At 37.3% G+C, this 24113-nt stretch overlaps 1 protein-coding gene across 2 annotated transcripts; it reads left to right on the forward strand.

Annotated features, from left to right (window-relative positions):
* Positions 1-566: 566 nt before the first annotated feature.
* LOC106869310 (uncharacterized) lies at positions 567-20008 on the forward strand. Of its 2 annotated transcripts, none has more exons than XM_089362231.1 (2): positions 567-675; positions 18421-20008. In XM_089362231.1, exon 2 carries the CDS (start codon positions 18519-18521, stop codon positions 19035-19037), a length of 519 nt encoding a protein of 172 aa, XP_089218357.1. In that variant the 5' UTR covers positions 567-675; positions 18421-18518; the 3' UTR covers positions 19038-20008. The 2 variants fall into 2 exon arrangements, with proteins under 2 accessions (XP_089218357.1, XP_014770482.1); XM_014914996.3 differs by lacking the exon at positions 567-675 and adding an exon at positions 6399-6611.
* Positions 20009-24113: the final 4105 nt, after the last annotated feature.

Consider the following 24113-nt stretch of genomic DNA (forward strand, 5'->3'; position numbering starts at 1 on the left):
GACAAGCAAAAAATTCAGTACGAAAGAATTTTAGATATCAAATTTAATTACGTTAGGATCTCTCATATGTAATATAGTGAGTTGAAATACTTCGACCTTCTGAAATTATCCGAGTAATTAATTGATAAAGTCTCCCTCTTAGGGAAGTTTAAAGCCTGAAAAACAACAAGCAAGGCGGATAACTCCAAACCTCTTTTAAAGTCAGTGGCTTTCAACAGACCGGGCCATGATTAAAATCTTACAAGTCTATCGAAGTGTGTATAGGAACTTGTTGGGTAATCATTTAGGTGAGGGCCTGGAATCATAAAAATATTTTTTCTAAAACCTCTCGACAAAACCCTTAAGTAAAACAATAAAAAAGTTGTTTTGTTTTTGTGCTCTTTTTTTTTCGTTAATTTTTTTTCTGGCACATTAATAGTAGCCTCCCCTAGATCTATGAACTTTTACGCTATAAGCTTTTTTTTTTTTTGTTAATTTTGTTTTTTGTTGTTTTAATTTTCTCGCAGCCGAAAGTATCTATCAACCTAAATTAAACGAAAGAACTACAGGTCAAAGTCTACATACTGGTGTTTTTCATATGACAGGGGGTCGGTATGGAAGAGGAGGAGTGTCTATGAAAATCGAAAGGGGATGTACAACTTGCTATGTTTAATAAGAAACTTATCCAACTCTATGGTGAGAAAGCATAATTTTATCAATGCAGTCATTTTGTCATTTTATTAATAGGGGTAAAATATTTCTCTAGTTCTGAAAGGTATCTTTGGTTTTTGTTTTGCTTTGTTTTGTTTGTTAGTTTTTTGTTTTGTTTATCCCTTGTCTTAGCTTCTAGCATTCGTCCGTTTCAAAGTCACTTCTATCTGTTTTATTCTTTGTACTCATCATATTTGCATAGTGTTAATAATTTATTCTGTGTAATGCGGTGAGGTGGCAGAAACGTTGGCAGAAACGTTAGCACGCCGGGCGAAATGCTTAGTGGTATTTCGACTGCCGCTACGCTCTGAGTTCAAATTCCGCCGAGGTCGACTTTGCCTTTCATCCTTTCGGGGTCGATTAAGTAAGTACCAGTTACGCACTGGGGATCGATATAATCGACTTAATCCGTTTGTCTGTCCTTGTTTGTCCCCTCTGTGTGTAGCCCCTTGTGGGCAGTAAAGAAATAAGAAACATTAGCATGCCGGGCGAAATGTTTAGCGGCATTTCGTAGATTACCGTGCCAACAACGGCCAGATAACTTTGTTGGGGAATGATACGGTGTAGAAGAGAAAAATCCTATAAAGCTAAAGTATATATGTATATTTAAGTCAGAGAAAACACAAAGAACACATAAAATGTTTGCTTAAACTTTAGCGACTAAGATGGATTTTATACGTGTGTGTGTGTGTATGTGTGTGCGCGCGTGTGTGTGTGTGTGGATAATATATAATTTATGCTTAGCGGTATTTCGTCTATCTTTATGTTCTGAGTTCACATTCCGTCGAGGTCGACTTTGCCTTTCATCCTTTCGGAGTCGATAAATTAAGTACCAGTTGCATACTGGGTTCAATCTAACGACTGGCCCCCTCTCCAAGAGTTTCGGGCTTTGTGCCTAGAATAGAAAAGAATAATTTGTACTCAATTTATCGACCCCGAAAGGATAAAAAGCAAAGTCGACCTCGGTGGAATTTGAACTCAGAACATAAAGACAGACGAAATACCGCTAAGCATAAATTATATATTATCCACACACACGCGCGCACACACACGTACACACACACACAAATGCACACGTATAAATTCCATCTTAGTCGCTAAAGTTTAAGCAAACATTTTATGTGTTCTTTGTGTTTTCTCTGACTTAAATATACATATATACTTTAGCTTTATAGGATTTTTCTCTTCTACACCGTATCATTCCCCAACAAAGTTATCTGGCCGTTGTTGGCACGACATGGTTATTGGTAATCTACGAAGGTGTCGAAAATGCGAACGTCCCAAGTTAGAGAGCTGATGAGGGGTATTATTTATTCCTTCGTCTTCATACGTTCTCATCTTTTGGGTCTAATTTTTTTTATTTTTGATAGTGAGGCACACAGTCTGATTTTCTAACATATCATACTATACTCTCTTGTTCACTATCTCTCTCTCTCTCTCTCCCTCCCTCCATCTCTCTCCCTTTCTCTCTTCTCCTCTCTATTCTGTTGCTTCGCTTCTTCTCCCCCCCCCCCCTCTCTCTCTCTTTTTTTACTCTGACACTTTCCGTTCCTACCATACAACTCTTACCTATTTTTGTTAAGGTGTTTCTTTCTCTCCTTACTTTGCCCAGCTAACACACTAATTTCTCGTCTCTCCACTATTTTTACTATTTGCTCAAAATCTACCATTCGATTAGGTCTGACATGAGCCCTTAGACTTATAAGGTCAGAGCTTTAACCCACCATGGTGTATATGCAACTGAGATTACAATAATTCATGGACGAGACGACAGTCAATCGCAGCCAGTCGATTGCACACACACACACACACATATCTTTTTAATTTGTTTATGGTAACGTTTTGAATATGCAAATAAAACTCCTATTCCATTATGCCGGTCACTGTCTAATGATGCTGACTAGTGAGCCTGGTTTTTCGGGGTTGCATCAAGTTATACCGATATAATGTAGGATAAATATAATAATAATAACAATAATCCTTAGATGGAATTTATAAACATTTAAATGCATCGCTACGCACGTTTCCGCAAATCACATGACTTTTTAAGATCCCAGTCCCTATTCCTGGGATCATTGCAGTGTAATCTATTGTATCTTTGGGCATCCGGTTGATCATCATTATTGATTCATTTCTTCAGGTGATATAACATAAGTGAATGAACCACAGAGGGATGTTTGTCTCTTTTTACCAGTCTGGGGGTCAAGTGGGATATTCTCTCTTTTCTCTTTTACTTGTTTCAGTCATTTGACTGTGGCCATGCTGGAGCGCCGCCTTTAGTTGAGCAAATCGATCCCAGGACTTATTCTTTGTAAGCCTAGTACTTATTATATCGGTCTCTTTTGTCGAACCACTAAGTTACGGGGACGTAAACACACCAGCATCGGTTGTCAAGCGATGTTGGGGGGACAAACACAGACACACAAACACATACATTTATATACATATATACATATATACGACAGGCTTCTTTCAGTTTTCGTCTACCAAATCCACTCACAAGGCTTTCGTCGGCCCGAGGCTATAGGGCTTTCCTATAAGTAGGTTATCTCCCTTGGCTAGGCGGCGCTCCATGTAGATAATTAAACTTCCGGAGGCTACCCACGCCATTGTTATTGTTTTACGTCTTATCATGGATATAAAGCAACTTGATGATTCAGCTATCGAAGTACTTACTGTGCCTGAGTTAAAGAAATATTTAAGATTATATGGACAGTATGTTACTGGAAGAAAGGCGGACTTGACTGAAAGGTTGAAAGGAATAAAAATTCTGTCGATGAAGAATGTCAACAAAGTAAATTCATCGGACGATAAGTCTGAAGTATCGGACGATACTTCAGACAGGAATAAGCAGAAGCTTATATCTCCTCTCGGTGAAGTATTGCCTGATCTAAAGATCTTTGTAAGTTGCCGAATTTCACAGATAATGACATAATTACCTCGTGCTACGGATGAAATCAAAGCAACAGTTAAGGAGTGGCATATTTTACCACGACAGACACGTACACAGCATCGAATACCACGATGTGAGTGAAAGCTGCTCTCACTGTATTGTCCGGTGTCTGGTAATCCCTTCAATACCGACATCAAACCAAAAAAAGAATCCTGACCACAGAGTGTGGGTAATTATGTCAAATGTCACTGGCAATGTGCATTCCGCTGATTGCAACTGTTAAAGCAAGTCACTGAGCATGCATACATGTCATACGGGAGAGTTCCAATCAGGGGTGGATAACACCTTATAGGAAAGCCTTATAGAAGAAGACAATTGCGCAAGGTGCCACGCAGTGGGACTGAACCCAGAACCATGTGGTTCTTAAGCAAGCTACTTACCACACAGCCACGTATTTCTGTGTGTATTTGGAGAGGAGGAGTGGAAGGTAATGGGAAAAGAGGAAGGAATAGTAGTCATACGGGGATGAAGGTGTGTGTGGTGGCGTTGGATTTATTTTGCTATTCATTCAGCAGATGTTAAGGATGGGTAGTACATTCGTTTGTTTGATTTCATTTAAGGCATGACTATCTTCAATGAATTCTAAACTCAACAGGTGGTCAAGAACTGTTGCCATATAGGGGGGGTTTGTTGACTGAATTGATAAATGGTATTTTCTTATGGTGACCTCCACACTGTTTCTGTTGGTATAATGTTTAGCATCACAAATATTAGTTGGTTCGTTTATTTGGAACTTTTTTTCTCTCCCTCGCGTGAATTATTATGGGGTGTACATGGATCTCACTGTGAAATTTGATAAAGACACGTTCAGAAATTGTGATGTCTTTTTAAGAAAAGCAAACAAACATCGACGCTTACTGATACGTACGTATGTATGTATCTATGTATGTATGTATGTACGTACGTACGTACGTATGTATGTATGCATGCATGCATGCATGCATGCATGCATGCATGCATGCATGTATGTATGTATGTATTATGTATGTATGTATGTATGTATACGCCCATTCAAAGTGTTCGGGCTAAATTTGACGATTTTTTTTTTATGTCTCCCTTTTTACAGGAACAACTTGATGTACTGGTGTACAATCACAGGCGTTGGAGAGTATAAGCATTAAAGTTATAGTTGAGGAAAAGTTAGCTTACATAGAGGACTGGAAGCCATCTGAATATTGGAGCAGAATATTGGAATAGAGTCATGATAATTCGCACTCGGTATCAAAATGACGACATCGTAACTGTCGTTCAGTGCTCTGTAAACACTGTAAAGGCTTTATGACGTAACATGGACATCATGAAAACCAAGTTTCCCCAAACTGTAATGGTCTTTGGATGTATCTCCAGTGAAATTGCTGGTTAATCCTTGGCTGGTTAATCCTTGGCTGGAGAGGGTTCCTGCTGGAAGGCAATGATTCAGCTCTTTGCCATGCCTCCGGAGAGAGTCAGAAGTGGTTGTTGGAGAATTTCTACAAGTTCACCAGTTCCAAATTTCTGGCATTCTAATTTCCCCCCGATTGTAATCTCATAGATTATTATGTGCGGGGCACAGTAAAGAAAGATACCAACCGCTTTGCCAGCAACACCAAGACCGAGTTGGTAGTCCAGATCAAGAAGGTAGCCGAAGACCTTCTCGGGGACACTGAGGAACGAATGCGCCAGCTTACGGAACTGTCTTGTGACAACGGTGGAAGCTGGGGGCGGCTACCTTGAGTAAACTGTTATCTCCAGCCATAATTCAGTTATTTTTTTTAAATACTTTTGGATGGGATGTCGTGTTTCCTTTCCTTTTCGTGGAAACTGTCATATTTAGCCTGAAAACCTTGTACATATACTTAAACACACAGACACACACACACGTACACACACACATACAAACATACATACATACATACATTACACATATATACATGCATGCATACATTTATATATACGTATATATATATATACGTATATATATATATATATATATATATATATATATATATATATATACACGCACACACGAATGTGTGTGCGTGTGACAGACAGACAAACAGGCAGGCAGATAGATAGATAGATAGATAGATAGATAGATAGATAGATAGATAGATAGATAGATAGAAAGAAAGATAGATAGAAAGAAAGATAGATAGAAAGATAGATAGATAGATAGACAGACAAGCATGTGGTTAGGAAGTTCCCTTTGCGAACACCTAGTTTAGAGCTCAGTCTCATTGCGCGGTACCTTGTGTAAGTTTCTTCTTCTATAGCTCCGAGCCAACTAATGCCTTTTGACTGAATTTGGTAGACGGAAACTGTGTAGAAACCCGCCTCTGTGGTGTATGTGTGTTTGCGCGCGCTATATAACATGTTTGCAGAAATAGTTTCTTCCGTCGAAGTTTGCAGGCTGGAATATAGGCCAAGTAAATGATGGAGTACAAGCACGTTTCTAAGTTTATTGATTCCAGAGGAATGTAAGGCAAAGTCGATTGCATGAAATTGAACTCCAAATATATAGAGATGAAATTAAATGTAATGCGTATCCAGTTAAAAGCTATAAATTTTGCAAGCAGCAAACTACTTTTAAAATTTCTTTTTCTTTTTTAAGTGGTTTTCTTTAACTAGTTACAAAGTTCTCTTAGAAAGTGTGACGATGTTATAATTAATTAAAATTAATATCGAAATGTAACTCGTATTGTAAAAAAAAAAAGAAAAGAAAATTAAAAAAAAAAAGATAAAGTAGTTAGCAAGAATATCAATTGCGAAACTAAAAGTTCTAGAATTTTAATGTGGCACTTCAGGTTAATTTTTTTTAGCACTTCATCGTTCTTTTTACGATAATAATGATTAAATGACACAGTTTAAAGGAATAATTACATCAGGGTAAACATAAAATTCGACACCGCCTCCATCGCTTTACACTTTCTTCACTGCAATAAATGGCGTCGTTTTATCACATTAGATATAATGCTACTATATAAACCTGGTAACGTATTCCTTATTGCTTTGTTACTATTAGTTCCCCTTTAACATCGTTGTTTCCCCTTCATCTGTAATGTATATTTTCTTCCTTCCTTTTTCAGTCGTAGATTTTTTTTTGCTTTCTGTCTAAATGTCTTTCCCCTTCCCTTTGTGGTTATTTATTTAGTTGCCGAATTATTTTTTTATTGCAGCGTTGTTCTTGTTTTGATACATTTTCTGTTCGTTTTAGTTCTTTAGATAATATATATATAATACTTAAGACGTTATTTTTAAAATGCATGTTTCTTAAAAAATTATTTGTATGTATATGTTACTACAATAATCTATTTAGATAAGAGAGTTCTGCAATCATGCTAAATCATTTCCTTCTGATGAAAGAAAGAACATCCTTAACCAACCTTATTGTTATTAAAATAAAGAAATAATGATTAATCATTGTTATTTTTAATAAAAGAAATTATTATAAGCATAAATATAATCTAAAACCGTGTGCTGCGTCGAGTCTTATGGTGCAAAAATATTGAAATGCATGTATGAAATTATTGTAATATTTAAACTAAAGAAAAATTGTGCCTGGTTATTGAGTCTGCTACATTCTGTCATCTCTTCTCTCGCACTCGGTCTCTTGTATTTAATTAAATTGGGTTATTTACATATATATTTTAAATGCTTTAAAATGTATTTTAACTATCATTGTGTCACCGCGAACGAGTTTCGAATAATCATAAAGAGCCGTTTGATTACACATCGTTAATTTGAAAAATGCATATGTATCACAGCCTTCCGTGGACTAAAAATCTACGATGTACGTCCCTTCTTAATGTGGCTCTAGCATTTTGGTAGTAAGACCCGGTTTCAAACTGGTGTTGATGAAACCACATCACTCTCGTAATGCTTCTAGTTAATGCTATTATCTCCCCTCTGCCACCTTGAAATCTAAGATCATTTCTCTATGTAAGATTATACTATTAATAACATTTAGTTACGTCCTTCCCCCTGTGGTGTAAACTTCACTTTTCATCCTTTCACAGTTTATTCAATCGGTTTTATCCCCACCATTAGCAATTTGTGTCTCTATGCCGTTGTAAAAAATAAAAATATCATTGTGGTTGCATTTTAATATAGGTGCCACGATAAGACCATATGGCTCCACTTTTTATGGGATGGTGACATAATGTGTTTTCTTGGCTTAGTACAACCATCTGACCCTTGGGTTCCTTTGACAAAATCTATTCGGTTGCAAGCATTCAGATCGAGTCTCCTCTGTCTAAGGATAACTTGATGCCTTGATGATGCACTGCTTCCTATTGTACCTTCCCTTTATAATATCACTGTTTGCTGTTGAAATTGTTAGAAGTTGTTCTCTAGCAAATTCTGACCACCAGGGGCAACTGGGGCCCTAACCTGATGAGCAACGCTTTGAAATGGCTGCTCTGTTTGCTATCAGGCCCAGTATTTGCTAGCCAACCCATAACAGCGTGGAAAACGAACATTAAATGATGGCGGTGATGGTATCTGGTTGTCAGAGCCTGTTCTTGTGGTATTACAGTTATCTTCAGGTCTTCCCTTCTAATCAAAGCTACTGACTTATCATTTTATTGTTGTCTTGTTACAGAAACTGGTTACATGCAGGATTATCAGCAGCTCCGTGTTACAAATTTAATTTGTTTCTGCGGGAAGAGCCATTCTAACAATGCGTGCTGCCCTAATTCTTCAAAACACTTAGTTTTAGAATGGTGGCAGCTGATGAAGGAAATGTTCTCTATGTGGCCTGTGTTTTCTGTGCTCTATTTATGTTCTGTTTCTTATTTTCTCCATGTTTTTTTGTAACGTCCTGTACCCAGATATGCATCTATATATACATGTAGATGTAGGTATGTACATACATGTACGTATATATGCATATTCTTTTACTGGTTTCACGCACAGATATTGCAATGTGGTTAAGAAGTTTACTTCTAAACTTTGTGTTTTGGGGTTCAATCACAAGGCATGACACCTAAGACAAGTGCCTTCTAATATATCCCCCATGGTGACCAAAACCTTGAAAGTGGACTCAGTAGACAGAAACTGAAAGACATCCATCATGTGTGTGTGTATATAAGTATGTATGTGTGTAGAGATGTGTGTGAGCATATACCTCCTCATCTTGATATTGTGTGATAATTGTAAACAAATGTCAGCTTCATAGATGTAGTTTCGTTCACTTCCAATCCTCATTGAAGAGATACTCAATCATGGAGAAATATTGGTTTCACATTTTGGCACAAGGCCAATAAGTTCAGTGGGGTGGGTTAAGTCGATTACATCAACCCTCCAGTACTCAACTGGTACTTATTTTAACCCTTAAAGGATGAAAGGCAAAGTCAATCCTGGTGGCATTTGAACTTTGAATGTAAATATTAATGACTTGTAGGGACACAGTATTTCATTATGCAGCCATAATATACTGTAAAGTATATTAAACATTTTTATAAGTCAATACTGTGTTCTACTGTGTTAGTGTGCTTTACATCTCACTTGTTAAGGTTGTATCTGCAGATATTCTATAGAAATAACAGCCAGCACTGTTTTTTATTATATTTCGAATCCAAGACATCAGATCTAAACAAACAATGAGATCATCATCATCATCATCGTTTAACGTCCGCTTTCCATGATGGCATAGGTTGGACGATTTGACTGAGGATTGGTGAACCAGATGGCTACGCCAGGCTTCAATCTGATTTGGCAGAGTTTCTACAGCTGAATGCCCTTCCTAACGCCAAGATGCCCTTCCTAACGCCAAGATGCTCTTCCTGACAAAAGGGTAATGGGCATATATGCCATATTTTAGGAGTTTTTTTTGCCCCTTCATCAGCACCCATCTAACTCCTTAATCATGCATGAACACATTGCTGATGAAGAAGCAAAAATTCCTGAAATATGGCATATATACCTATCACCCTCTTTTGATCTTCGATCTCATTGTTTGTTTACATCTGATGTCTTGGATATGGAACGTAACAAAAGTTAGTACTGGCTGTAATTCTTACAGAATATCTGTAGAGACAACCATAACAAGTCAGAACATAAAACCAGGAAAAATGCTGTGAAGCATTTTGTCCAGCATGGTAATAACAATTCTGCCAGCTTTCAGCCTTCATAGAGAAATATTGCCGTACTTAGAAACAAGAGAGGGTTGGTGCCAGAAAGGGTATCCAGTCGTAAAAAATTTGCCTCAGCAAATTCGATCTGTCCCAAGCTAGCATGCAAGAGTTGATGTTAAAATGATGAGGATGATTTCAGTCACTGGACAGTACCCATGCTGGGACAACACCTCAGTTTTTTTATATTTTCCTCTTGCTTTACACCTACAAACGTGACAAAGGACTGAGATACCTGGCACCTGGCCATACTCAAGAAGACCCGTACTCCTCAGCAGAAGTGTTAAGACTAATCTTTCTGATGGTGTAAAACACCTGTGCGGTGTCATGTTAAAGCATTTGTGAGGTATCACCTAAGAGCACCTGGCACAGTCTGTAAAGTGGTTGGCATTAAGAAGGGCATCCAGCCATAGAAACCATGCCAAATCAGACTGGAGTCTGGTACTTCCCCTCCCCCCCCCTTTCCACCAGCACCACTAGCTTGCCAGCCCTGGTCACTCCATCCAACCCATGCCAGCATGGACAATGACTGTTAAATGATGGGGATGATGATGAACTTGCTTCCCATTTGTCAAATTTACCAACTGTTGTTGACGTGGATTTTCTACAGTTGGATGCTTTTCCTGTCACTGGCTCTCACTTGCTTCTGAGATAGGTAATGTTTCCTCATGACCAGAAATGTTTTCACAGAAGACTGGAAATGAAAGACACTGCTTGCATGACAGTGACACTTGTTTACAACTATCATACAGTATCAAGGCAAGGAGACACTATCATGCATATCATCGTCATTATCATCATCATTTAACATCCATTCCTCATGCTAGCATGGGTTGGACTATTTAACCAGAGCTGGAGAGCTGCACCAGACTCCAGTCTGATTTGGCATGGTTTCTATGGCTGAATGACCTTCCTAATGCCAACCACTTTACAGAGTGTGCTGGTGCTTTGATGTGGTACCATACAGGCACTTTTATGTGGCATCGCACAGGCCCTTTTACATGGTACCGCACGAGCACTTTTACATAGCACCACCACAAGTACTTTACACCACTAGAGAGACCAGTCTTAACACTTCTGCTGTTGACTACAACAAGGCACCATATCATCCTCACATCATCATGTAATGACCACTTTCCATGCTGGCATCAGATGAATGGCTTGACAGGAACAGGCAAGTCAGAAGACTACACCAAGTTCTGCTGTTTATTTCAGCATAGTTACTGCAGGACAAGACTTCTCAACTGGGGAAAGTAGTATTGAAGGACAGAAAAATGTCTTACATTCACCCACCTACCCACACTGTCCAGTCTCTGCCTCCTTGCTGTCTCACTCTCACACACATATATAATGTAGGTAGGGTTGAATCCAAGCTGTGTCCTCTTGAAGCACATCTGCTTATTCCAATATTCAAAATCTGTATCTAGATGTGTGGTAAGAAGCTTGCTTCCCAACCACGTGGTTCCAGGTTCACTTTATGACACCTTGGACGAGTATCTTCTACTATAGCGTTGGGCTGACCAAAGCCTTGTGAATGGATTTGTTAGACGGAAACTGAAAGAAGAACCATCGTGTGTGTATATATATATATATATATATATATATATATATATATATATATATATATAATATATATGTATAAAATGTATGTGTTTGTGTGTGTATATATAAGTATATATCAATGTGTGTGCATTTTTGTGCTTGTGTTTGTCCCACTTCTTGACATCCAGTGTTCGTGTGTTTATGTCACTGTAACCTAGCAGTTCAACAAAAGAGACCAATAGAATAAATACCAGATTTAGAAAAGAAGTACTGGGGTCAATTCATTCCTTCAGCTAAAATTTCTAAGCAGTGCCCCAGCATGGCCGCAGCCTAATGACTGAAACAAGTAATAGATAAAAGATATGTTATATTTGTGTGAGTTATATGCATAAGAGTGGAAAATTCTAGAAAATCTTTTTTTGCAAAATATCTTAAAATAAGAAATTGGAAAAATTTTTTGTACTATTTATTCCCCATTATACATGTTTCATTTGCTAATAGGTGTTCCAAAATTGTACATGTAGGAGAAACATCTCCTATCAGAAATTTTCTAAACAGAAAATTCAAATAATACTATTATGTACTACCATTTGATTCCCTGAAGACTTTCTTATGGGAGATATCATCATTATCATCTTCATCATTTAGCATCTGCTTTCCATGCTGGCATGGGTTAGACCAGCATTTCTCAACCTGGGTTCCCTGGAACCCTAGAGTTCTGCAAAAGATTCTTAGGTGTTCCACAAGAGAGTGAGATAAGCTAATGCTAATTTCATTATTGTAATATTACTATACATGCACAACATACTATTGGTTATTGTAATATAGACATCATCTTATCTAACCTATTATGTTCTCAAAAATATAACAACCATTAGGGATATATTTAGTAATGTTTGTAATTTATGAATACCTTATATATATATATATATATATATATATGTATATAGTGAAGGCGCATGGCTCAGTGGTTAGAGCGTTGAGCTTACAATTGTGAGGTTGTGAGTTCGATTTCTGGACCGGGCTGTGTGTTGTGTTCTTGAGCAAGACACTTTATTTCATGTTGCTCCATTTAACTTAGCTGTAGAAATGAGTTCTGACATCACTGGTGCCAAGCTGTATCAGCCTTTGCCTTTACCTTGGGTAACATCAGTGGTGTGGAGAAAGGAGACTGGTATGCATGGGCGACTGCTGGCCTTCCACAAACAACTTTGCCCGGACTTGTGCCTTGGAGGGTGACTTTCTGGGTGCAAATCCCATGGTCATTCATGACCGAAGGGGGTTTCCTCATATATATACATATGTATCTATATGATATTTACGACATGAACTACGATGAAAAAAATATGAGAAAGATATGGTATATAATTTTTTTTGTGCAGGGGTTCCTTGAGACATTTAATTTATTTTAAGGGTTACACAAAAGTAAAAAGGCTGAGAAACACTAGGTTAGACAGTTTGGCTGAAACTGGAAAGCTGGAGAGCTACACCAGGTTCCAGTCTGATTTGACATGGTTTCTACAGTTCAGTGCCCTTTCTAATGCCAACCACTCCAAGAGTGTAATGGGTGCTTTTTATATGCCACCAGCACAGGTGCCATGATCAGCCACAACTATGATTTCACTTGACAAGTTTTCTCAAGCACAGCATATTGCCAACAGTCTGTCACTTGTTATCACCACCATGGGGCCCAACATTCAAAGGGTGCTTTTTACATGCCACTGGCACAGGTGCCAGACTGGTTACTGACTTCTTACACTTTCCATCTATCAAATCCACTCACATGGCTTTGATCAGCCTGGTGGGCTACTGTAGAATATACTTGCTCTAGATGCCATACAGTGGGATTGAACCCAAAGCCATGCATTTGGAAAACTTTCCTCCTTAACCCATTTTTAAGGACCATTTGAATTTTATTTCCTGAGCTATCAAATTTAACTAACAAATGAAGCTTTCTACAGGGTACTTATTTCTATTATTTTATTTAGCAAATACAAATATATGTTTAGGTTCAGACTTAACCAATATATTCATCATCGTCATCAACAGATGTTAAATGATGATGTTGAATATCCTTTTAACTCTGCCTTTCATTAATTTATATTTATTCTGAACAACTGTATTCTTATACTGTCTAAATATTTCTAAACATTTCTATAGTAAACTCTCATCCGATATTCAACTAACTGGAAGCCTCAAGCAACCAGCACCCAGGAAAAAGTAATAGTGTGTTGTTAATTAGAGGCAAGAGAATTTGTGCTAATTTGTGTTAATTATTTAATTGTTGCTAAAACAGAGTTTTTGCTGTATCTGAAATAGATCGTTGCTTCACAGTAGCATTTTATTTTACTGCTATTTACAGTACCTGATTTTTATTGAGTTAATAAAACTTGTTCTTTATTTGAATTATACTTTTATTTCTTCTTATGTCTCTCATTTCAACTTATATTCAGAATATTAATGATAATACTGATGTATATATCGAGTTTTAATGAGTTTTGTTCTGTGTTATTGTAATTTAAAAAGTGAGGAATATTCAGTTATTTGGCAACTCTCTGGTCTTAATGGTGCCAAATATGTAGGAGTTTACTGTATATATTTCTTAATTCCTTAACAAGACATTCTCATGGAATCATCCTATGATTCTTCTGCTTTTACTACACAGCAATGATTACATATTGCTCTTGACCAAACATCATGGCTAAACTATCTTGAAAATTAGTTCAAGTTCATTTTCAGATCCATCCTATTTTAAGTTTACTATATAAACAAAAGAGAGTTGGTTTTCTTTAATATCGCCATTATTCTTATATCTTAATATTATTGATTGCAGGAATTTTGGGATGTATTATCACCTTACAAGGGGAGTCATGGGCATAAGCTACCTTGGAATACTTAACCTTATCTGTGCATTCTGTACCAATTATAGAATTACAATAACTTCAAATTTCCAGATGTATCATTACAACCAACATTCTGCATACTTTCAAATAGACAAAAATATGACATTTCATTGAATGCTTTCCAACAGTGTGGTTGATGGTTGTTATTTTTTTTTATTTCTGTTGTTGTTGTTGTGATGGTGATTATGCTAGTAGTAGTAGTAGTAGTAGTAGTAGTAGTAGTGGTTTTGGTGGTAGTGGTAGTAGTAGTGGTGGTGGTAGTAATAGTAGTAGTAATGGTGGTGGTGGTAGTAGTAGTGGTGGTGGTAGTAGTAGTAGTGGTGGTAGTAGTGGTGGTAGTAGTAGTAGTGGTGGTAGTAGTAGTGGTGGTGGTAGTAGTAGTAGTAGTAGCTCAAAATCCTCATTTCTAACAGGCCCCTTAGTTCAGCAGATGATTTGTGTTTGTTTAAAATCTTGAATAAGAAATAAAGCTTCTTGACATGATGTGTTGTTCCAGTAATTGTTTATTGACCCCTAACTTGAAAGGCTAAATTAACACTTGGCAGTATTTGTACTCAAGAGGTAGAGAGCATGATTAAGTAAACTTTGTGACACTCTGTCAACTTTAATAGTAGCAAGGCACTCATACACAAACACATTCACAATGCTCAAGTGAAACCCACAATGGAATACCAACCCTACATCTGAAGCAATGTTGCTATTTATTGATGTCCTCACCTATCTAGTTCATACAAAGTTACTCATCAACTCACTCGAACTGCTGGCCCAAAGATATGCTATCTTTTCGCTCAACCTTTTCTTCTGCTTCTAAAGTAGCCACCTTTGCTTCTAGAAAATATATGGTTTTATGTTACTTTTGCTTCGTCACTTTCTGAATCATTCATCTTGCTCCCTCTTTGCACCCATATTGTATGTCTCCACCAGGTCCCCACTATCCGCTTCAATCAGTCCTTCCTCTCTCTAGAATGTCACCTCACTGGAATCCAATCTCTGCCATGCCTTTCTTGCAGTTGTCAACTTGCAACTGTTCAAGAGAAACACCATTCACTGCAATCTCTTCAAAGGACTGGCAAAGACCCATTAACTTTTTTTTTTTAATCATACTCATATAAAATCTAAGATAAACCAGGTTGTCACAAAGGAACAAAACCAAAGTTCCTTTAATGCTTTTGCATTTGTGTGTTGGCACTCCGTCGCTTACGACGTCGAGGGTTCCAGTTGATCCGATCAATTAAACAGCCTGCTCGTGAAATTAACGTGCAAGTGGCTGAGCACTCCACAGACACGTGTACCCTTAACGTAGTTCTCGGGGATATTCAGTGTGACACAGTGTGACAAGGCTGACCCTTTGAATTACAGCCACAACAGAAACAGGAAGTAAGAGTGAGAGAAAGGTGTGGTGAAAGAGTACAGCAGGGTTCGCCACCATCCCCTGCCGGAGCCTCGTGGAGCTTTAGGTGTTTTCGCTCAATAAGCACTCACAACGCCCAGGGGAATCAAAACCGCAATCCTATGACCGCGAGTCCACTGCCCTAACCACTGGGCCATTGCGCTTCCACTCCACTCCACCTTTGCATTTAAACCAGCCATATCCAACCAAAATATTCTACCTGTTTTATGCTCCAACTGATCAGATCTTGCCTCTCACACCAACCCTACAATATCATTCTAAAAATTAGCAGTTACCTCATAAAAATCACAAAGCTAAAAAATAACACATGATTAATTCAAAGTAATGTGAATAAATAAGCATTATTGCTGATTGAATAATGTGAATGCTAAAGGGTTAACATTATATCAGCTAAGGTTCCAAATGAAAATCAATACCTATTACAGCAATTTGCTGTCTGATCCTAGCTTATAAGTAGTTGAAGGCATTCATGTTGTATAGTGCAGATTCACTGTTTAAGGTGGGCTGTGAAATTAAACAGCAATTCACTTAACTCTTTTGAGACCATATTTCTGTTTCAAATAAATTTGTAAATAGTTAAGAATTTGGTTGTAGTTTGTAGAATAACTCCTATATTTATTTCTTTAATAGGCTGGTATTTGGCGCGTAAAAGATTATTGCATGAAATTATTAGTGAAGGTTATATTATTATCATCATCATCATCATCATTGTTTAATGTCCATTTTCCATACTGGCATGGGTTGGATGGTTTGACCAAAGCTTGTAAGGCCAAGGGCAATACCAGGCTCCATTGTCTTTTCTGGAATGGTTTCTATGGCTGGATGCCCTTGGTAACACTAACCATTCCACAGAGTGTACTGGGTGTTTTTTTATGTGGCACCAACTCAAGGAATAGATGTGTATATTAGTTATTAAAGAGGGTTTTTTTGTTTTTTATTTATTTTCTTTTTTATCAAAGTGTCAGTCTTGTGTAGTTTGGCATCAAAAGTGTTTAGTTAGTAATTTTAAATGGTTGTTTCAAAAGATTTACAGGTGCACAGAAATTCCAATAGGATTTTCATTCCAGTTTAAAGCTTAATCGAAAGCAATGACTGTGTGATACAGTGAACAAGGCATCTTGTTCACTGAACATCTCAACTCCACAGTGACTGTTCATCTTTTGGTTGGTCTGTTACTTTTTGTATTATTGATGGTGGCATGGAACCATAAGTTGATCTATCTAGGAGTTGAACCATAGAACTATCTGCTTTAAACTTGTTACTGGTAAATATCAATCTTAGTGATTTTAGTGCTCTCATCCATGTGTCAATTTAGCTAATTGAACTCACTTGGCTAAACATATTGCAATATTTCATTCCTCTAAGTTGTAAGTTGAAATATCTCCCAGTATCTAAATGCACAAATATTTTGGGTCATTCATTTGACTAAGTACTCTTTCCAAGCAAAATCCACCTTATGTCTCTTCAAAAGAAATCACTATTAGATTCCAGAGCAAACAGATGAAGCCTAATCTATATTAGAAAGGAGGTGGAAGTCACTGTATGAAACCCTTAAAAAACGTGATAAGTTTAGTCTTGTTATGTCATTCAAGATAGTCAGTTAGCTTTTTTCTCCCCTCATCATATCATAATGTTTTGGTTGTTGTTGTTTAACTGCATGTCAGTCCTGATAAAGCAGATTTAACACCAAAGATGTTCTTGCACTGACAAACTCTAGGATTACATTATCTAATATGCCCATCCATTTTTAAGATAACAGGGTATGATTTGAGGAAGGTTTGGTTCTATTTCTAGTAGACACTAAATGACTGCTTTCTCTCTCTCTCATGTTGCTGACACAGTTGTGCATTTGAAAGGTGACACTCTAGGTTAGTTTGGGAGCCACCTATTTATATAATTTTCCATTAATATAAATACTATCTCAACTGTCACAGTTCACACCTAGTTCTTGACATAATTTACACCAACATGGAAAAGGAGGAGAGAAATCTACTTATTAAAAGTGGTCTCTTTACAGTGTGCTTTTTTTCTTTTCCCTTTTTGGGTTTTCCTGTCATTAGTCATTTCCACAATGAATAATAAAAGCAGGAAGGCTTTAGCTATTGAACAGGAATAGCTGAAATCTCATTGAGGTTCCCTGACAAAATACCATCACAATACTGTTGAATGTACAATATATGTATTATTGTACTTTAGCACAGGTTAGCTCTAATGTGCAAAACTATGAGTAAAGGCATTCCAACCATGACTATCTCATCTTTTTGTATATCTGGGACAAATTGTCCAATGTATTTTTCATTTAAAGAAGATAAGGTGTGTGTTTTTTTTGTTTGTTTTTTTTTGTGTCCTAATGTGGTGAGACATCTGGTTAATACAATTAATATTGTGATAGCATAGATGCTCTCTCATTGACTGATGGAGGATGCGTGTTTGTGTAAGCTGATAGAAGTATAATTTAACCCTCTTGCAACACCCAGGCCAGCTGATCAGCCTAAGGGACACAAGCTGAAAGAACTTTGAGGCTGATGAATCGGCCTGATGAAACAAACATTTTGAAATGTAACAGCCAATCAAGGATCATCTTTCAGTAGATATATAAAACTATATAATATATATAATTTTACATACTAATAAGGTAGTTTTAGATACATTATCCTTTGTTTTCTACTTGCAACCAATGTGCATGAATTTGGCTGACAGAAACTGTGAAAGCCTACCATATGTGTGTGTGTGTGTGTATTTATACGATTTTGTGTGCATTGTGAAATTGTATAACTAACTTTGCTTTTTGTTTTTTTTATTTCTTTTCAGATCTGAAATGTTAGCAGTGGCTGATATATTCTCCATCTTTTCTGACTGAGACATTTTTCATAACAGCATTCAAATTCACCATTTCCTCCATCAACACAATGTCAGAAAAAGACAGCTACGTTTGTACACAGCCAGCCCATGTTACTCCACTGCAGATTCCAAAACTGAAGATAGAACGACGGAAAACAGGGCCAGATAAGAAGGGAGCCAAAGTAGCGAATCATAAGTGTGATATATGTGGCAAGGCATATGTTGAGTTGTCATATTTGAAGGCCCATCAAGTTGTTAGTCATGGTCCTAATGCAGCTAAACCAAATAAGTGCGACATTCCATCATTGAAGACTTTCAAGTGTGACATTTGCAGTAAGCAGTTCAGTAGAAATTACCACCTAGACCGCCATCGAATGATCCATACTGGTGAAAAGCCATTCAAGTGTAAAGTTTGTAACAAGACCTTTAGCCGTAACTATCATCTGCACAGACATACTTTCATACATACTGGTGAGAAGCCATATAGTTGTGAAGTGTGTGCCAAAGCATTTTCAAGAACTGATAAACTTAAAAAGCACACTAAGACCCATTTAGCACCTTTCCGTGAGGTTAAAAGTTCAAGATGAGAAGAGAAATTGAAGTATATATATATATGTGTGTGTATGTGAATATATATATATATATATATATATATATATATATGTGTGTATGTGAATATATATATATATATATATATATATATATATATATATATATATACTTTTGTTATTTACACCACCTGTCCTCGTCTGTTGTTATTATTTGTATATTCTCCCATATATATATATATATATATATATATATATATATATATATATATGATGGCCGTCCACTTTTGACCGAGGAAGACCATTGCTGACCCTCAAGAACATTGTGTGCTCTAGGACTAACTTATATTTTGCATTTGTGGATCCGTTGGTGACTAATGAGCCCTGCTCTTGAAAAGCATACACGACTACAAACATTGCAAACCAAGCTTTCCCCATTCACTATGCAAGCAGTGCGCTTTTGAGTAGCACGCTTAAATTCTTCATGCAGAATATGTGCTCTTTCAAAGCTGTCAACCCCCTCCTTAACCTGCTTCCTCCATCTGTAGCAATGACAGGCATTGGTCTCCTGCATATTACAGGCCTTTCATGAGGCCTTTATGTGTGTGTGTTACTTAAACACAGCAATAATGGCAGACTCACAAATTTATAAATTTATAAAAAAAAAAAAGTAATTTGAAGGAGCAGTATTTAAATAAATAGACTGCTATTTCACTATATTTATTAAGAGTGGAATAGATATTCATCTCCCAAATTGGACAGCCAGGGTCTTTTCTATTAAAATTAAGTCAAATCTAACCTGTTCTCAGTCCTATATTTTGATATCACTGATTTTTAATGCTGATTCTGTTTGGGAAATAACTTGCAAAATGTGTGTCCTTTACATATACACATATAAGCACACAAGGTACCCATTTATGAACATTCACCATATCTTGGAATAATTCATTTTTATTTTCATTATTATATATTAGTTTCTATGTAATTATATATAAAATTTAATCCTATTATTATCATCGTTTTGCATCTACTTTCCAAGCTGGGTTGGATGGGTCTATGCTGCTCTTCTAGATAATTCAGAGATCCATATTTCACTCATAAGTTTGAATCTGTGGTTGGTTTCGATAATGTCCTTCCTAGCAACAACCACTGGGTGCTTCAGAGGGTGTTATGTTTCTGACAAGACTAAACAGTCCTTTTGACCTCATGCTTAAGTGTGCATTGGGTGCATTTTGTCATGGCACCAGCATGACATGAATGAGAGAGAGCAATGGTTGTCGAGTGGTGAGTAAATATGTATGCTGACACCAAAAGACAAGGGGAGGAGTGCAGGTATAGTGTGGAGTACATGCAAATGTGATATGGTCCTTTATGAGATGGGCAAGAGAGCTAGTGTGTCTAAGTTGGCAGGGATAGTTGGAGTGCTGGTGAAAGGAAGCAGTATACAGTGAAGAGGAAAACATCCAGTGCCATCCTAAGTTACAGTGAGATTGAGGAGAGGAGAAAGTGATTTGAGAGGTAAATAATAAAAGCATAAATGATAAAGGCTTAGACAATAGAGACATGTGAAACTGGCATGGCTGACAGACAGATGAGTGGATGTGATAGAGAGGTCTTAAAGAGATGAGAATCTATCATCATCATCATCATCATCATCATCATACATCCATTTTCCATGTTGGCATGGATTGGACTGTTTGGCAAGAGCTGCCCAGACTTCATGTCTGTTTTAGCATGGTTTCTATTGCTGGATGCCCTTCTTAATGCCAACCACTTTACAGAGTGTACCAGGTGCTTTTACACAACACCAGCATGGGTGCATTTACATGGCACCAGCACCCACAAGGTTAGGAATGCTCAGCTGGAGAGAGATGCAGGGAGCAGCCTGTATGCAAGGACAACAATATATATGTATATAGTTGAAATTTACAGAAAACCAAAAGACGAAGACAGGTGTATAAACAACAAGCAAGTGTATTAGTTTCATGCTTGGAAAGGTGAGAAAATATTTTACATTTCAAGCCTATGCTCTTCAACAGAAAGGAACATGAGGAAATAAAGAGAGAGAGAATAAAAAAACTTTTGGAGTTTGCATACCTATACATGTATATATCTAAAGATACCCATATATATATATATATATATATATATATATATATATATTGGGCAGGTAGGTTTTCTGCACAACATGTCACCACTCAACATGGTTGATCCTTTGACATCTCTTTGCCATTAAAGGTAACAACTTCGGATCTGTCTTCATCACCTTGTCTTCCTCAGTCTCCTTTGTCTACGGGTTCATTTATTTTGAGTGTGGAACGCTTTTGTCCACTTCCATATGTATCATATGACCATACCAAGGTTAGCTTCTGTTTTGTGTACTACATCTAATTCCTCTTGTGTTCACTTTTTCTCTCTGCTCATTTATGCTCTGCCATTAATGCACACTGACTTTGCACATTCAGCAGAGAATGCTCACTTCTTCTATTTTTAGTTTTCACAATTATTCTGCATTTAAGGCCTATGTTTCTCTACAGTACAACAGCATGTTTCATACACAGGTATCATACAATCTGTCCTTTCTAAAGAAAACTTATTTGTGTTCAGTTGAAGTAATAACATCCTAAACATTTTCCAACCAATTCTTACATGCAATGATTGTATAAACATACATGCAATGATTGTATATGGACAGAGACTTAAAAGATAAAAGAGATATGTGTAATAAAGTCATGCAAAGAATCCAAAATGATACAATTGAGATGACAATGAGTATCAACAGGATCACTGACAAAATAAGATTCACGCACTGGAACTGGATTGGACACATCCTCAGACAAAATTGAGAAAACTACTGTACAGTTGCACTAAAGTGGAATCCTGAGGGGAAAAAGAGCCACAGGACACCCTAAAACCACATGGCAAAGGACCATTGACAAAGAAAGGAGGCGAGAATGGTGGAGAGGATGGAACAAGATCAAAATACTGGCAGAAAACAGAGCTAGTTCGAGAGTTCATTTGTAGTTTTTGAAGTGGGAGAATATAATTGCAAAATTTTAATAGAGGAGTGACTGTGTGGTTAAGAAACTCGCTTTGCAACCATACAGTTTCAGGCTCAGTCCCACTGTGCAGCATCTTGAGCAAGTGTCTTTTACATCCCTGGGCCCAATTAATGCCTTGTGAGAGAATTTGGTGGAAGGAAACAGTGTGGAAGCCCGTCGTATATACTCTTTTACTTGTTTCAGTCATTTGACTGTGGCCATGCTGGAGCACCGCCTTTAGTCGAGCAAATCGACCCCAGGACTTATTTTTTGTAAGCCTAGTACTTATTCTATCGGTCACTTTTGCCGAACCGCTAATTTACGGGGACGTAAACACACCAGCATCGGTTGTCAAGTGATGTTGGGGGGACAAACACAGACACACAAACATATATATATATATATATATATATATATATATATATATATATATATATATATATACGACGGGATTCTTTCAGTTTCCATCTACCAAATTCCACTCACAAGGCTTTGGTCAGCCCGAGGCTATAGTAGAAGACACTTGTGCAAGGTTCCACACAGTGGGACTGAACCCGGAACCATGTGGTTGGTAAGCAAGCTACTTACCACACAGCCATTCCTGCGCCTTGAGAGACAATTTCATAATTATGTTTAGGTTTTATTAGACTTCGTCAACAAAGCATACTTAGCAAAGTAGTGATGAGAGAATCTCTAGATGAATGGGCATACAAATTTGCACATCTTAAAACATCATTGAGTAATAATTTATACATTCTTAATATTTAATGTAGTGGGCATCAAATGCCTAATTAGAAATTCTTACACATTAATGAAAGGATAATATTAGATCATTGTTTTAAATATGGTAACATGAACTTAGCTATTGTTTTGCATGTAGATGAAATATATATATATATCGAAAAGCAAATACAAATAACAAAAGTACAAGAAATGTTCAAAGTAAATAATATTGGGTTGATGCTCAAGGAAGAATGAAAAGAGTAGAATTATAACATTTCGGACACAAGTCTTCTTCAGACACTAGAGAGAAAAGTCCACGAGGAAGAGGGAAAAGACAAAAAGAGCCAGGAAATGAATGCACACACACACACACACACACACACACACACACATATATATAAGTAGATACTTTATTTTTTGGATAGGATAATTTGATTTTCATTCTATGCAGACTGTCGAATTTATCCTGAACGCCCTATACACACACACACACACACACACACACACACACACACTCTCATATATATATGGGGAAGAATCCAAAATGATACAATTGAGATGACAATGAGTATCAACAGGATCACTGACAAAATAAGATTCACGCACTGGAACTGGATTGGACACATCCTCAGACAAAATTGAGAAAACTACTGTACAGTTGCACTAAAGTGGAATCCTGAGGGGAAAAAGAGCCACAGGACACCCTAAAACCACATGGCAAAGGACCATTGACAAAGAAAGGAGGCGAGAATGGTGGAGAGGATGGAACAAGATCAAAATACTGGCAGAAAACAGAGCTAGTTCGAGAGTTCATTTGTAGTTTTTGAAGTGGGAGAATATAATTGCAAAATTTTAATAGAGGAGTGACTGTGTGGTTAAGAAACTCGCTTTGCAACCATACAGTTTCAGGCTCAGTCCCACTGTGCAGCATCTTGAGCAAGTGTCTTTTACATCCCTGGGCCCAATTAATGCCTTGTGAGAGAATTTGGTGGAAGGAAACAGTGTGGAAGCCCGTCGTATATACTCTTTTACTTGTTTCAGTCATTTGACTGTGGCCATGCTGGAGCACCGCCTTTAGTCGAGCAAATCGACCCCAGGACTTATTTTTTGTAAGCCTAGTACTTATTCTATCGGTCACTTTTGCCGAACCGCTAATTTACGGGGACGTAAACACACCAGCATCGGTTGTCAAGTGATGTTGGGGGGACAAACACAGACACACAAACATATATATATATATATATATATATATATATATATATATACGACGGGATTCTTTCAGTTTCCATCTACCAAATTCCACTCACAAGGCTTTGGTCAGCCCGAGGCTATAGTAGAAGACACTTGTGCA

The sequence above is a fragment of the Octopus bimaculoides genome, chromosome 1 (assembly GCF_046866305.1).
Source record: "Octopus bimaculoides isolate indiv1 chromosome 1, ASM4686630v1, whole genome shotgun sequence".
In the NCBI taxonomy this organism is placed as follows: Eukaryota; Metazoa; Mollusca; class Cephalopoda; order Octopoda; family Octopodidae; genus Octopus; species Octopus bimaculoides.

Coding starts and splice junctions, on each gene's coding strand:
- LOC106869310 (XM_089362231.1), top strand. CDS start 18,519: ATGTCAGAAAAAGACAGCTACGTTTGTACACAGCCAGCCCATGTTACT.